This window comes from Mixophyes fleayi, chromosome 2 (assembly GCF_038048845.1).
Source record: "Mixophyes fleayi isolate aMixFle1 chromosome 2, aMixFle1.hap1, whole genome shotgun sequence".
NCBI classification, from domain to species: Eukaryota; Metazoa; Chordata; class Amphibia; order Anura; family Limnodynastidae; genus Mixophyes; species Mixophyes fleayi.
This window is the reverse complement of record NC_134403.1, coordinates 66,264,651-66,279,296: the sequence shown is the minus strand read 5'-3', so window position 1 is coordinate 66,279,296 and position 14,646 is coordinate 66,264,651. Positions and strand designations below refer to the sequence as shown.

The 14,646-nt window shown below is 39.8% G+C and overlaps 1 protein-coding gene across 3 annotated transcripts in view; it reads right to left on the bottom strand.

Moving 5' to 3' along the window:
- Positions 1–2,143: 2,143 nt before the first annotated feature.
- EIF4B (eukaryotic translation initiation factor 4B) overlaps positions 2,144–14,646 on the bottom strand; it is a 25,636-nt gene continuing 13,133 nt past the window's right edge. For 2 of the 3 annotated variants that reach the window (XM_075199153.1, XM_075199152.1), the window contains 11 exons: positions 14,144–14,198; positions 12,261–12,407; positions 12,058–12,183; positions 10,653–10,862; positions 10,155–10,395; positions 9,271–9,362; positions 6,491–6,695; positions 6,226–6,281; positions 6,069–6,150; positions 4,895–4,961; positions 2,144–3,464 (listed from right to left, as the gene is read on the bottom strand). In XM_075199153.1, coding sequence (XP_075055254.1) covers positions 3,390–3,464; positions 4,895–4,961; positions 6,069–6,150; positions 6,226–6,281; positions 6,491–6,695; positions 9,271–9,362; positions 10,155–10,395; positions 10,653–10,862; positions 12,058–12,183; positions 12,261–12,407; positions 14,144–14,198 — 1,356 coding nt within the window. In that variant the 3' untranslated portion in view covers positions 2,144–3,389. The remainder of the gene's footprint in view (positions 3,465–4,894; positions 4,962–6,068; positions 6,151–6,225; positions 6,282–6,490; positions 6,696–9,270; positions 9,363–10,154; positions 10,396–10,652; positions 10,863–12,057; positions 12,184–12,260; positions 12,408–14,143; positions 14,199–14,646) is intronic. The other variant, XM_075199154.1, reaches the window with a different exon arrangement.

Sequence of the window (14,646 nt, the reverse complement as noted above, 5' to 3'; positions counted from 1 at the left end):
GCTAAACAGAGGGTTGCTGAAAATAGCGCCGAGAAGTCCTATCGAGGGCTGAACTAAAGTAGTAGGAAAAATTGGGCAAAACATATGGGATTAAGATATAAACCTGCACATACATAGGCGATGTAGCTCAGCCGCCTAGTGGAGTGGGCGACTAATATAACAAGTCAGAGGAAGCGATGCTGTCACCTAATCATAATGCACCATGTGCATCTAGGATTGCCAACAAGGCTTCATGTGCCCTAAGTTCAGCCACTACCTCAAGAGAAATGGTATGAGCCATGGCGTTATCCAAGCTGCTGAAGCTCTCTCCTGTGGTCCAAAAATGGATGATCATTTACAACTCGTAATCCAAGCTGGCTGAAGATTATGTCGCGAGTCAACCACTGTGGTGGGTGTCGGATCAACTGGAAGAATGGACAACATATGTGGCAGGAGCAAGTTCAAGAGATGCCACAGACTAGTGAGAAGTGACAAGTCACACCTCAGAGTACCCATTTTAAGATGCTTGGAGCTGCCTGACCTACAACACTGCTTCATGATGTGACTGACCAGAGGGTCCTTTCAAAGAGTTCAGCCTGAGCCGCCCACAGTGGCCAGCTGGCACATGGCCCCATCTAACAAGGTAAGTATCCTGATGTGCAATAGGCAGAGGTGTTAGCAATATAAGTTTACATGGATACAGGGTGTTGAAAATGGTAATTTGGAAAATTTATGGTCACATAGGCAGCCTATGTCAGTGGGAAAAGAGGGTGCGGTGGCTTATGCAAACAGTCATCCCAGTGTTGAGGATACACCTGGACTGGGGTAGTGACCATAGGATGATGGAGGTATTGAATGGACATCCTAAACACCATGTCCTCTGGAAATATTTAGTAATTTTGTGCAGCCGAATCGACTCGAGTCGACAGCCACAACAGACTAACTCCCTCACCTAGCCCAGTTATGCTGGGTCAGGTGGTAGGGTACACGACCTCGAATGGTTTTATGGGATGGGGGGGTTGGTGACAACAGAGGCGTCATCCTTGTTTTGCATTGCTTACATTGGATTGTTAAATCGTGTATTTTAAAGTTTGAACAATTTTTAAAGGCTGCCACGTGGGGTTGCACCGTTACTATGCCTTGGGTTTCTGTACTCTTATTTGTAGAATATGCCTCGTGCCCATTATTTCCATACACTAGCAGCAGGCAACCCATTTTAGCAAACATGCTGGAGCTAGGCAAAGCAAGGAACCGGCAAGTCAGCGGATGACTGGGGAAGGTCTATGGGCATACACTGGTAAGTCGAAGCCCAATGCAAAGTGGAAGTGTGGGTTGAGGGAATACCCAACTGAAAACATCACAGTGGGTCACTACTGGTGTCCACACAAGCATGAAACCTGTACCAAAGTCTGTGCCCAGTGCTTGCTTTGTGGATCTGTTAAAAGCAGACATTGAAATCAGTCTCTACCATGTGGATTGAATGAAGTGTGGCTCAGCAGCCAGGATTTAACATTCACATGACCTAAAAAATAAACCCTGATGAGGTATAGAGTAGTATTGTTGCATATTTTCTGGTATGTTGTGTGCTGTGGGAAGTGTGTGCGTATGTTTGAGTAAAAGGGTGTCTTTCACCCACTATTTGCCCGATTCATTAAACCTACATCAATGCATTAGAAAGCCATGGGCGATGCATAGAGCTGAACAGACAGTAAGAACAGTCAAGATGATAGGGGTAGCCTCATAATTATGTCCTCATTTTCTTGTGGGACCTTCAAAAGCACAAAAAAAAAATAATAAAAAAAAAAATTGTTCCTAGGAAGAACAGAAATCAATGGATCCCATGGATCCTAGGTCACGCTATTTCACCAGCAATTCTCTTATGCTGTATTCTGTTTGGAACACAAACATTTCCTGTCTGTGTGTTCCTTAAGGTTTGGTTCCATCAAGGAAACTTCTATACACACCATAAAGTCTATTTGCTACTTGCCCACCAATAAGTGTATTTTAAGTAATTGCAGAAAAGATTCAAGTGGGTGAACACTAAAAATATGCATTTTGAAAATCAAACTAACCTGTATATTATGTTTAAAAAAATACAAGTGTAAATGTTAGAAAATGTAAAATAGGGATAAACTAAATACAACAAATTGTTAAAACAGACAAGTATTTTAAAGATTATTTTATTTGAGGGGGGGGGGGGGGGGGGGGGGACAGAGCTGATAAACAGAAAAAAAATATAAGAGGGCTGGTAGGGTACTTTACATGATAATAAAACATCTCCCAGAAAGCAGATTACAAATCATTACTAGTTTTTATTATATATTTTTCTTCGGATTACACTTTTTTTCTTTTGAAGTGTAAAATGTTAAATGAGTATGATAAGCTAGCCCAAGTGACAGGGACACAGCTTCTTGATGCACATCAGTTATAAATTAGGGAAGGCCAGATGAAAGGGGGTGGTAAAGGATAGAGGACAGATCTGAATTTGGGACTTGCCAAGTGTGAATAGCAGTGTTTGGATGCAACATGCCGCGCAAACACTGCCTGCTCCAGGTACTTTAAATATAAAAAAACAAAAACATCCTACAGACGAAAAGTTCACTGCTACAGCAGTCTCCTTGAAATCCACAGCATCACGCAAAGCCTGAGGGGGAGCCTCTAATGTAAATGGATATTATAGATTTGAGCCAGTGTACCTTACCCTTACTGATCATCTCTGGCACCATAGGATAAGAGGTTTAGGGCATCTGCTCTATTACGAGTGCAAACCATGCATCTGAAGACATCTTTTTCACTACTGAAGCTGCAAATTAGTGCTTCATATAAGTCATCTGATTTGTAGAACCACACTGCTAAAAAAAAAGGCAATATTCTCTTTATTCATCTCCAGCAAATCAATTCTATGAAGTTTTGCATGCTGGAGTATGATCTTAAAAATAGGAGCTCTGCGGGCCACCTAAATTTGTTATCTGAATATCTTTTCTCCCTGAAAATCAATGGCTTCACTGGCATAAAAAAAATGGTTATCTTTGTACAATGGGGCAGAGGTGGTTAGGAAAATACTAAGCAACAATTCTGCTGACTTCCCCTTCTTGGTGGAAGCATTAACTGCGATTGAGAACCCCACCATTGCCACACACTGCACTTATGCCCCCTCTCCTAACTCACGCACACACGGTAAAAAGCTGCAGCAGCATGCAAGAGAACAAACAGCTCATTGCGTTTCTAACTGAAGATCATTGTCTGAGGAGTTCATGGTTTAATTGCTTTTCTGATTTCTGAGGGGACACAGCCAGAAAGGGGGGTGTTTTTCTTTTCTTGCTCTGGCTTTTGCCAATTACCCTTATGGAATAGGGCATATGGGAGATTAAATGAGAGGGAGGAAAGAATCCATGGACACATTCCCCAGGTTAGTCTGCGTATTCTTCAGTCTCCTCTTCCCCATCCACGGCCAAAGCTGCGTACTTACTCTCTTGGCTAAATTTCTGCATATATGGGAGAAACAAGCAGTTAGCAAACTGTGGCGTTATGCAAACAATTCCACACATAGGTACAGGTAAGAAGACAGATAAATCAAGTAGCCAAGAGAGGGGGGGTGCAGGAAGTAGCCTAAAACATAAATACAGAGGAAACTTTAAGGGGTTATGTCTGTGTACTTGAAAACACTGATTTTGGGTAGTGTAGTAGTACAGTTGGTAATTTGTTGCTCCCATTTGCACTGAATACCACAAAAGTTACTCTATAGTTTTACATATATAAATTTACCTTGTCAAAAAAACAAACAGATCCACATGTGGACAGTTCTAGTTTCAGTGTAATGGGAAGAACGGTTACATGTATCCCAACACTGCATTCGGTGTGTGACTAGCCGCACTGCTTCTGAGAATACCAGCCAAGTCTCAGAGCAGCTCACACGCCAAAGTGCTATATACACACAGTACATCACAGACCTCATTAAGTATGGAATGCATATAAAATCTGCTTTTATTTGTACTAGGTAAAAGACTACATGCAATCTTAAACACTTAAAAGCCTTGTAGGTATGGGAGTGCACAATATAGCTACTTTGGTGCAAATGCTAATGGGCCAAACTGTCCTCAAAAGCCTAACAATGATTGGCATGTGTCATTCTTTCCATGTCAATGAGAGAATTTTCTGCAAAATCACTAAACATCAGTTCAACTGGTATGGTGAGGACTCTTAAACTAGGACATTTGTTGGAATTTGTGGATCAGATGAATTCCATTCAGAAATGGTCAATGGATTCCATAAACATGATGTAATCAGTTTTGTATGATAAAAGTGGTAAATTGATTGAACAAACATAAACAACCCTGGGCAAAATACCAAACTAACGGCTTGGCTCATTACTGTATATTCAGGTATACGCAAGATAACTAGTATTGGCCCGAGTATGGTAATCTTTCAACAGCCGTAGATGACTGGACGAGCTCCAGCATCATTCTAATTTGGCACATGCGGCCACGATTAGACTTCTTGCCAAACCTTGTGTGGTTGGCGTTGGAGTTTACAACAATTCTTATAGTTTCAGGGAGAGCTCATCAATGAATATTACCATTAGTCTAACTTTCTCCTTAGGCAATAATATATATATACACGTACAGCACGGTTGTAAACCTGCCATTTTTAGTTCCAAAAACTTTAACTTGTAAGGCTTTAAAATGCAGTTTTTCAACAGGAAAGTAAAAGTGAACTGATTATTACAGATAACTTTCCAGATATAGCCAAGAATGCCCAGTATGTGTGAATGCATTTTATGCATGTGATAAAGGAAGATTAAGCCCACGTATGAGAGAAATAAATCATACTAAATACCAAGCAGAGACGATGGACATAAGTATAAAGCTTGGAGGAGGAGGAGGGGGATAGAGAAGTATTACATGGAAGATCTTACAGCTGCCTGCACTTCCTTTCTCTTTGACACCGGTATTACCTTTGAATCTGATTCCTTCCTTTCTTGCCTGAAAAACAAAATAAATGGAAATTAGTTTTTATTGCTGTAATTATACATTCATTTTTTTATATAATGTAATAATAAACTGGCAAATAACAGATAAAGAGTAACAGAGGTTTTATGGTGAAATGTTACACCCAAATATGGGAAGAGAAGATGTGTGGTCACCAAGGAATGCTCATTTGGGAACAATTTCGGACCTGATAAATTCATATTGGTGATGCGTCTATTTCACTGGGAATAGCATTTTATTGTAACCAACAAAAGCACTCCTGACAGTGTACAAAATATATACTATGCATACATTTTTCCCTATAACATTCTTAATTTTTAAATACAAATGTGGAAGTGGGAATAGGACCAGAAGCTAGGTGAACAATCTGGATCTCTCCCAAATCTTATGGATACTTTTGGAATGTTTCCTAGCAGTCTCCCTGCAGTGAACGCTTAAATGCTCAGAAGCTTCTGCATTTTGAGAACAACGTAAAGGCGATTGAAAAGCAAATAGAATTTCCAGCCCACTCACTGAACACCTTAGGACTGTCACTGCCTGCCCAGGTCCAGTAATGGCACCTCACACTTAAATATAATTACACTATGGGCAATCAAACTGGTTTAGAAAAACCATAACAACCAGTTGCATGCTTTTGCAACTGCACACACAACAGAATCTGAAGGATTGCCTTCTGCACGCTTACTTTTTCATAAACATCCTCCTACAAAAGTTTGCCCAACACTCTTTGGCCCACCTCTGACTGCTTAGCATGACTGAAGGTAACCAAATACTATTTAGAGCTTGTACATCATAGGATTGCACTGAGGAAGAACTATCCATGGAAATATATGCAGAACCAAATTATGTGAGAACTAGAATTCTAGTCCCTTTAAAACTATAATACAAACATTAATTTGTAGAAAAAAGGTTATCAAAAGCAAACTTCAGTATTTGCCATAAAAAGTGCATAAAATTATAGGAAAATTTTTCCTATTGTAACCTACAGTGTGAACCACCCCTCCCCTCACCCATATACTGTATCACGCTGTGTAAATTTGCAATATGCATAATATGTCCCATCAATCATAGCTTACAATTTATTCTAGTTTTAATACATACCTATCAGTTGTTCTGCTGTGATCTTCCATGCTGTGCCCACTAGTCTTTGATGCATGATCTGGATCTTCTTTATTCTCATCTCCTGTAAAGAACAGCTCAATTATAGCAACATTTTCATTGGTGTCACTAATAATTAAACATATTTAGGATTAGTTACCTCCTCTTTGCCCTGTCACAGAATGCCTTTCAGAATCATGAGATCTTTCTCCTCCACTGGAAGAACCAAATGTCAGTTCAGAAACAGACAAAAACACCAAAAACCATGCTTTACAGGGCATGCATAATTTTACAAACAGAGATCGTCCTAGAAAATGCTGTGCATGCAAGCACAGACCACCAATTATACAGTTAAATGATTTTGCACAGAAAGGAAAAATGTGGCTGTACTACAAAGCAAAATGTTGCTACAACTGTACACTTACCTTTGAGAGGATTCTGAACTGAGGGAGCGAGAGGGTGGAGGCGCTGTACTACGTTTTACCCACGCATTCTCCTTAGGTGGAGGAGCAGGCATGACTTTTAATGGGACTTGGGAGTCAGATTTGGGGGATTTCGAGCTCGGAGAGTCCTCATCTTTTCCAAAGACTTCATTCTCTACAGACTTCTCACTTTCCCTTCTTCGTGAGACTGTGGAGCACAAAATGAACTAAACAGGTTAAGATGTATTCTTGAACAACGTTCAAGAGATAATTGCCTTATATGAAGATTGAATTGTGGTTTACTATGTAGTTGAAGCTGCAAAGTGACATAAGGGTATTTTTGTACTTCTTGTTAAATGATTTTTTATCAGAGTCTGTAGGGGTAAATGGACTGTACGTGAAATTCCAACCCAAGAAGTTTGGGCACTAGAAAAATTAAGCAACTCCTCCCTCCCATGTTCCAACAAAGTTTACAACTAGCCTAGTAAGGAGACAATAAAGAGAAAAGACAATCTACAACTGGTTCTGTATCTCCCTGCAGCCTTTATTCAATTTGAAGTATGTGAGAATGACCTTGTAGCCACCGCGCAAACCTGGTCACAGACTCCCAACCAATGACTTACCGCTCAAGAAGGACTGGCCTCCCTGGATAGTGCCACCAGACCTAAAGAGAACTGAAACACCCATCAATTTAGAACAAATGGATCCCGTAGGAGATGGGCTGGGAGGAGACACTGAATCCCTTCTAATGAAGTGCATAAAGGACAAACAAGGAATCTGAACAATAGAACTCCAAGTCCTGGATACACAGTACCACAGATAATGCACATCAAGGAAGAAACCCAATGCTGCCTTAGGGTTGCAAGGGCAACCTTAAAGCATGGTTGATTTTTGTGAAAACCAGAGACCATACATTAAAAGGGAACTGTAAGGACTGCCTTGTTTTCAAGGAAATCCATTATTAAAGTCTATGAAAAAGGTGCCACTTTAGAGAACCCATCTAGGAGAAAAAATAGTTAGCATAACATAACCTTTTTCTACAGATGAACCCTTTTCATGGTTCATCTGTAGAAAAAGGCAAAGAGGTGAATAACACGCCCTCAGAAAAAAATTGAAGTTTTTTGCACCAGGCCAAGCAAGGTTTCCAAAACCTACGATAGACACTTGAAGCCTGCAGCATGGACCGAATAACTAGGTTGGCAATACTTTCTATAAAAAAAAAAATCATGGCTTCAAAGAGTATGCTGTTAAAGTAAATTCATTGAGGCCCTGTCAAAATAAGAGATCCAAAAGGCAGATGACCTTGTCAAAGAGAAAGATACCGAAGTTGACTGATCAAGAGACCGAGCCCCAACTTGTGCACCAGAAACATCTGGGGAAATTACCAACTCTTGCACCCCTTTAACTTTGGGTATATGAAGATTAGGGAGACCAGAAACTACTTCCCTTATGGCCTAAATCACTAACCAAAGCAAGCAATCATAAATGGCCCTTTAGTCATATGTTGAACCAGCTAGCCTGGGCACCAACCAGGAAAAGCTGTGGATAAAAACCCTGATCCCACAGATGTGGGACAAGTCAAGTAGCCTTTGAATTGTCAAGCTGAAAGCATTCATTCGCTACGGGTTTACGTAAAAGGAAGATAACTCTAAGGGAGCTCTAAAAAGGATATACGATATCCCCAATTGATGATGGCGTATACCAAGGGTGCAGACAGAGTATGACCTGGAGTCTAAAACAACAGCACAAGCCTTTACCAGCCAGTAGTCAGGGGGATTTGCTAAAAACTACATTTGAGGCAGTCTGCGACAGGCATAGGACACACTGCCTGTATGGTAGCTGCATTTATCCCAATGCTGCTGTTTGGCAGACTAACTAAGATAACTGTGCTACCACAGGCCCCTTCTTATGCAATGCATCCAGTGCCCTGCCTCCTAGGGATAAAACATAACCCATCATCTGTGTGACCATAACGCTGAAGGAGAAAAACATTGTTTGTAATCTTTTTAGACCGTGGTTACTGCTCGGCATATAAGGAGACCATTTTCTACATAACTAGGTCAATCTGTACTTGGAGAAACTTTTTAAAGAGTTAGTCACAAAAGAAATTGGGACTGCAATCTTGCCAACAGCATTAATGAATGTTTATAACATCATTCTGAAAGGCATGGGTAAATTAAGCTTTTAAAAACCATAACTGAATGTATGCAAGACTGTCTGTAACAGCAATACTGGGTCATTGGCCCCAAATGAGCTCAATACTACTACTCTGACCGGATTATTTGACATACGAGTGATCTATCAAAATAAATTTACCAACATTGCTGCATGTGCGCAGACTACTTCTGACTTCACTAACTGGCACCAGAAACCTGGCTGCACAGCCCTGCTCCAAAACTGGCCCCCTATGTGTCACCAAACTACTGAAACTACTGTCACGCTGGTCAGCAGATTGGTCTGCACTGATAGTTAGATCAAGTTTTCCCCATAGCCTCTTTTCACTACAATCCTAGGAATGGTATACATTACCGTACACTAATTGAACAAAATATACACTTAATCAGCAGATGTAATCTTTAAGTGAATGGGTTATAATGGATAGAAGTTATAGTTAAATAAATTATTCCAATCAGACTTTTTGCCTAAATGACCATCTGAAAGTTACAAGTTACATTAACTGAGGGGCTCTATACAGCCTCAGTAACAGAAAAAAGTGAAAGCCAAGCTATGAACCTTACTAATTATACATGGTCATTAGATCATCTGCAATGAACTCTACTCACTCCTTGATGACGATCCGCTGTTCCCCGTTTGAGAAGACTCACTTCCAGTCCTAGAGCGCTCTTGGTTATCTTCACTGCGCCAACTTGGATGTCTACAGACAATGAAAGGATTAGATATAGGAGTGCCTAAACTCAATTTATGTAAGCAGATTCCATATCTACTTCACTGCAAGCATCAGTGTGGTGGAATCCAGAAGAAAGCAATCATTTGGTATGAAAGACTAAAGACATTTACATAGGCTACAAAAGAAAATATACCTAAATTAAAAAAAAATATATAACCGATTTGTCAGGAATACTTAATGATTTTGCCATTATTGCTTTTATAGCACTGAACTTGTTTACTCAAACATGATACTGTAAATTCAATATACTATACTTCACTACACGTGATCATACACTTTCCAGGTAAAGGTTAAGTACAATAAAGAGAAAATGGCTTTGGGTGGAATTTAATGAGAAAATTAACAGACCCAGATGAAAGAGGAGAGTGGAGTGTGGCATAGGACCACTCGGACAATGTGGCAGACGTAGGAGCAAGTACTTAGTCTCCTCAAGCTACACCAACAACTGTACATTTTTTACTTTTGGCTGGTCATCCCTGAAAATGCAGTCTACTGCTTACATAAAACTTTTGTTGAGGTAGACAACATTTTAGGCTGTCAGATTACAGGAGAGATAACTATTGAATTATTCCATCTTCACATTTGTGCTGCCACAGGAAATGATTGATTCTAAAGCTTGTTTTGTGTCTTAAACCAAGTAATATTTTAGAATACCTTCTACAAATGACTAAAGGTAAATAAAATTATTCTGTTGTGCATAATAAAAATATAAACGTGGCAAAGTGACGTTACACCATAGTTTATTCCACACCAGCTTACCTTTCCCTCGGCTTTCTCTCTATCTGTCGAGGTCGGTCATCATCCAAATGACGATGCTGCATTTTCTCTTGCTCCTTCTGCAATCGTTCTTCTACTTCGCGCTCTCTAGCAGCCGTGTCCACAGGTTTGGCGCCACCAAAAATGGAGGCTGCTCGACTGGATGCTGCAGGAACTCCACTGGTTTCTTCCTCTTTGGGAGCAGTACGTGGTTTGAGGATCAACTTTGGCCTTTGGGGAGGACCTGTATTAAATATATATTAAAACATATACACACACCAGGCTAATAGTACCTGACACATTAACGGAAGATTGCGTTTTTAAACTTGCTTCAACTTTAAACAACCAACTGGGTGTCAATGCAGATCCCTCAGCAACTTCCCAATTAGGAGTGAATTATGGGACCTTTAGACCAATTGGGATCACAATTTGAGATCTGGCAAAGAGCACGGAAGTGGTAGGCAGCAAGACTGTCTAAACTGCCTTAGGCTTAAGACATACCTCGTTCTTCCCTCCTGCTTTCGTCATTCCGGGAGTAGCCATTCCACCTGTCCGATTTGTCATCTCGCCGGTCATCATATCTATCACCATATCGATCTCCTCCTCCGCCTCCTCCACCACCACCACCACCACCACCTCTGTAATCATCATCACGACGGTAGCCACTACCAAATGCTCTTCTGCCGCCACCACCTCCACGGGAATCATAACCTATAAAAAAATAAAGTTAGGACACCAAAGTTCCCACGTGGGTGTAGCATGAACATAATGTGCTGAACCACCTTTATCATTTAACCTCATTTGGGTCAAGCTTTTTTTTTGTATTTTCACTGTGTCAGTTAGCTGTAAATGGTTTTTGTTTTTTTCACTCTATTTAATAAATCTATATAAACTTATTGGCAGTGAAAGGGTAAATATAGCAACAACTCAAATTGACTGCATATATTATTTTTAATAAATTCTGATTAAACATTCCATATATATTTATATTGTTCTCTTGAATCTGATGCACAACTCAGTTAAGAGACTGACCTATATCATTAGTTGCCAACCTGGTGAGACATTCTGACCAAAAGGCCAATGTCTTTATGTGCAAACATCTAAGTACTGAAACAGAGTGGCTCAGCATTTAAAACAGTGGTGCCATTATTGGATATATAGTATTAATGATTAGATTAAGAAGACTACAAATAGTTAGCTGTTGAATTTGCTTTTGAATAGTGGTTGAATAGTATAAAATTCTTCTACTAACATACAAGGCCATCAACAAAATTGCACCGACATACATTTCCTCACTTGTCTCAAAATATCTCCCAACTCGACACCTCCGTTCTGCACAAGATCTACGTCTCTTCCACTCTCATCACATCCTCCCATTCTCGGTTACAGGATTTATTCCGGGCTGCACCCAGTTTGTGGAATTCCCTCCCTCTCACAATAAGACTTTCCTCTAGTCTTCAAACCTTCAAGCGTTCACTGAAAACCCACCTCATCAGACAAGGTTATGATATTCCTCAACCACCATCTTAATTTCCCTAGATTACCCTATTGCCATCCTCTACACTGCTAACGCAAGACAACAACCCTCTGAACAACATTGCAACACACACAGCCCACTCAGTACTTTTACCTTTGTGTTCTAGCTGGTCCATTGTGCAATATGATGTAGCACATGCCCTTGTGTTTCTAACTCCCATTGTCCTATAGATTGTAAGCTTGTGAACAGGGTTCTCTTACCTCTCTGTCTGTATGTATTACCCAGTATTGTCTTATCAATGTTTGTTCCCAATTGTAAAGCGCTACAGACTTTGCTGGCGCTATATAAATATTGATGATGATGATGATGTTTCATTGTAAAACAAATCACACATCATATGAGAATAATGACCCTGCCACGTTTACTTGCCTCTATCATAATCCTTGCGATCACGGTCATCATAACGATCTCTTCCTCTGTCACGATCAAAGCGATCGCCATCCCTACGTGGGCCATCACGGTACCGGTCCGATTCATAGCGGTCACTACGATACCCTATAAGAGAAACAACTTGTCTAAAATGCATTTGCCAATCAAACATAATGAAGGTCTTTGACAGGGCAACAACTTACGGTCGCCTCCAAAGCTGTCATCTCCACGACGGGGAGGATAGTCATCGGCAGTGTCTGTGGTGGGACGCGCCCGCCAATCAGACGAATCTGTCTTGTCAGAATCTCGATTGCGGTCTCGATCTCTGCCAAATGAGCGGTCATCGCGATCTGCATAGGAATGGAGGTTGCATTATGTAATTGTTGGTGTAAAAGTGTTCACCAGTGATTATTGGACATAAAAACAAGAAAGCAAGCAGGCCTCAAACTAAAATATTTCAATACAAAAGGTCAGTAAAACAGAGGCATGCCTGCAACCCAGCACCAAACTTTGAAATAGACCATCTAATTATTCTATAACCACAATCCAAATCATACATATATACATTAAAAAAAAAAAAATTCAAATCTCACAATTGGAAATAAATGCCTCAAGTAGGTCCTCTTGGCATGGAAATTTTCATTGCTGTATACCTCTAGAAAATATATGTGCCCGATTTACTACACACAATAGTCAAGTGCACTTGTAATTAGTGTAAATCTGTTTTATCAAGCAAAACAGAAGTTAGATCTTAGTTTACATTTTGATTGAAACATTTAAGCTCATAACCCAGCATCAAATGTCATCATTCTTTTAACCTACACTCATGTCTATGGGTTAATATCCTGGAAATGGAATTAAAAATATTAAAGTACACTCACTTCACAGCTAAGGAGTTTAGGAGGTGGAAGTGTGACAAAGGTTGGTTATTAAACCACACCCTGTATAGACTGAATACACTGTGGCTAGATAGAACAAAATTATACAAGATAACAAAGTACAATTGTTGCTAATTCTAACTGCAACATCAAGTAAAATTTTCACAGCCTAGATCACATACGTACGGATTGCAGGTGTGCTCAGTGTTAATGAATTGCTCAGCATTTCAGTGAATGCAGCCTGCATTAGTATTCCAAATTTGAAGGCATTCAATAGACAAGCATTACACGCAACACATAAAAATCTCTTCAGTGTTAGCAGCCTCCGAGACTATAGCATAAGAACCCTAGAGAAACTGATGTGGCTCCCTCCAGTGGCATTGTGAATAGTACAGCGTTTGCCTTCCTGTAAAGGACACACTGACAGAGACTGGAGGAATAAACTTGCCTCTTGTAATCTTTATAATCTATTCTACATTTGAGTCTGTCAGTGTGTAGGGACGGTGGGCTCTAACAAGCTTTTCTAAAATGACTAAGCCATGAATGGAATTCATGCATGTAAAAGGTCGTATCTATTTCAATCACAATCAACAGGAAAGTAAGGCAAGCTATTGCTGTTTGTGATTGGATATGGAAAGCAGATGGACATTCCATATCAGCTTCAAGGAGATTGAAAATGATCACTGCTGAAAAGCCACCACCTGAAATGTACAACTGACCCAAACATCACTAATGCCAACAATGTAATATTAACAGTAAAGCCTACAGGAAAGCTATACCATTGTTTGAAGAAAAAAACCTCAACTACAAAAACTGTTCCACTTCCTGTGTCAAAAATTCCTTTAGTATTTAAATGAGATGATGTTGTGGGCAGAAAATTGTAAGTCACGTAATCATTCAGATGCTGCTGTCATCACATGGCGTTTCCCAGAAGCACACTGAGCAGCAGTAGGACATGGGGTATTCTGATTACTAGCACACATTTTCTTTACTCTACATATATTCTATACCACCACCTAGTGAAACACATTGTCTGTTCACATGTATAGTTAATGTGCAGATGTGTGTGTGTGTATGTGACAGTCAATTGTTTCTAAACATGAGATACTGAGAGAACTGTTTGTCAAAGCAAATCCGTTAACACTTATCACAGCTTCAACATGTATTAATTTTAAGACCATAGCTTTGCACTGGAAGTTAACACTCACCTTTATCCTGTGCCTGATCAGCTATGTCCACTCTTATCCGTCTGTTCCCTAGAGACTGCAAAAGAGGTTTAGCGATTATTACAATAGTTTTATTACAAACTGATATCACAGTAACCCACACAAAATACACTTCTAGAATACCTAGCTGTATTATGGCATACAACACCCCATACATTTTAAAAACCTTAAGCCTCTGATAACAAGCGTGAAAGGACACACAACATTGTGAATGTACATAGTTGAACAATGCAGCTTACAGTTCGTTATAATAACAAAAATTTGTATAAACATTTCAAAAAGCCAATAGAAGCCTTTTCATGTTGGGACAGCTTCTTGTTGTGCCTTATCTAAGGCCATCGGTCTAATTGACATTTAGGTCACTAATATACACTAATATTTTCCAAAAAATACCACAATTGTTAGAAGAAAAGCTGCCAACATGACAAAAAAAAAAAAAAAATAGGATTCTCTTCAATTGTTGAACTGTTCAAAATAACTGATGA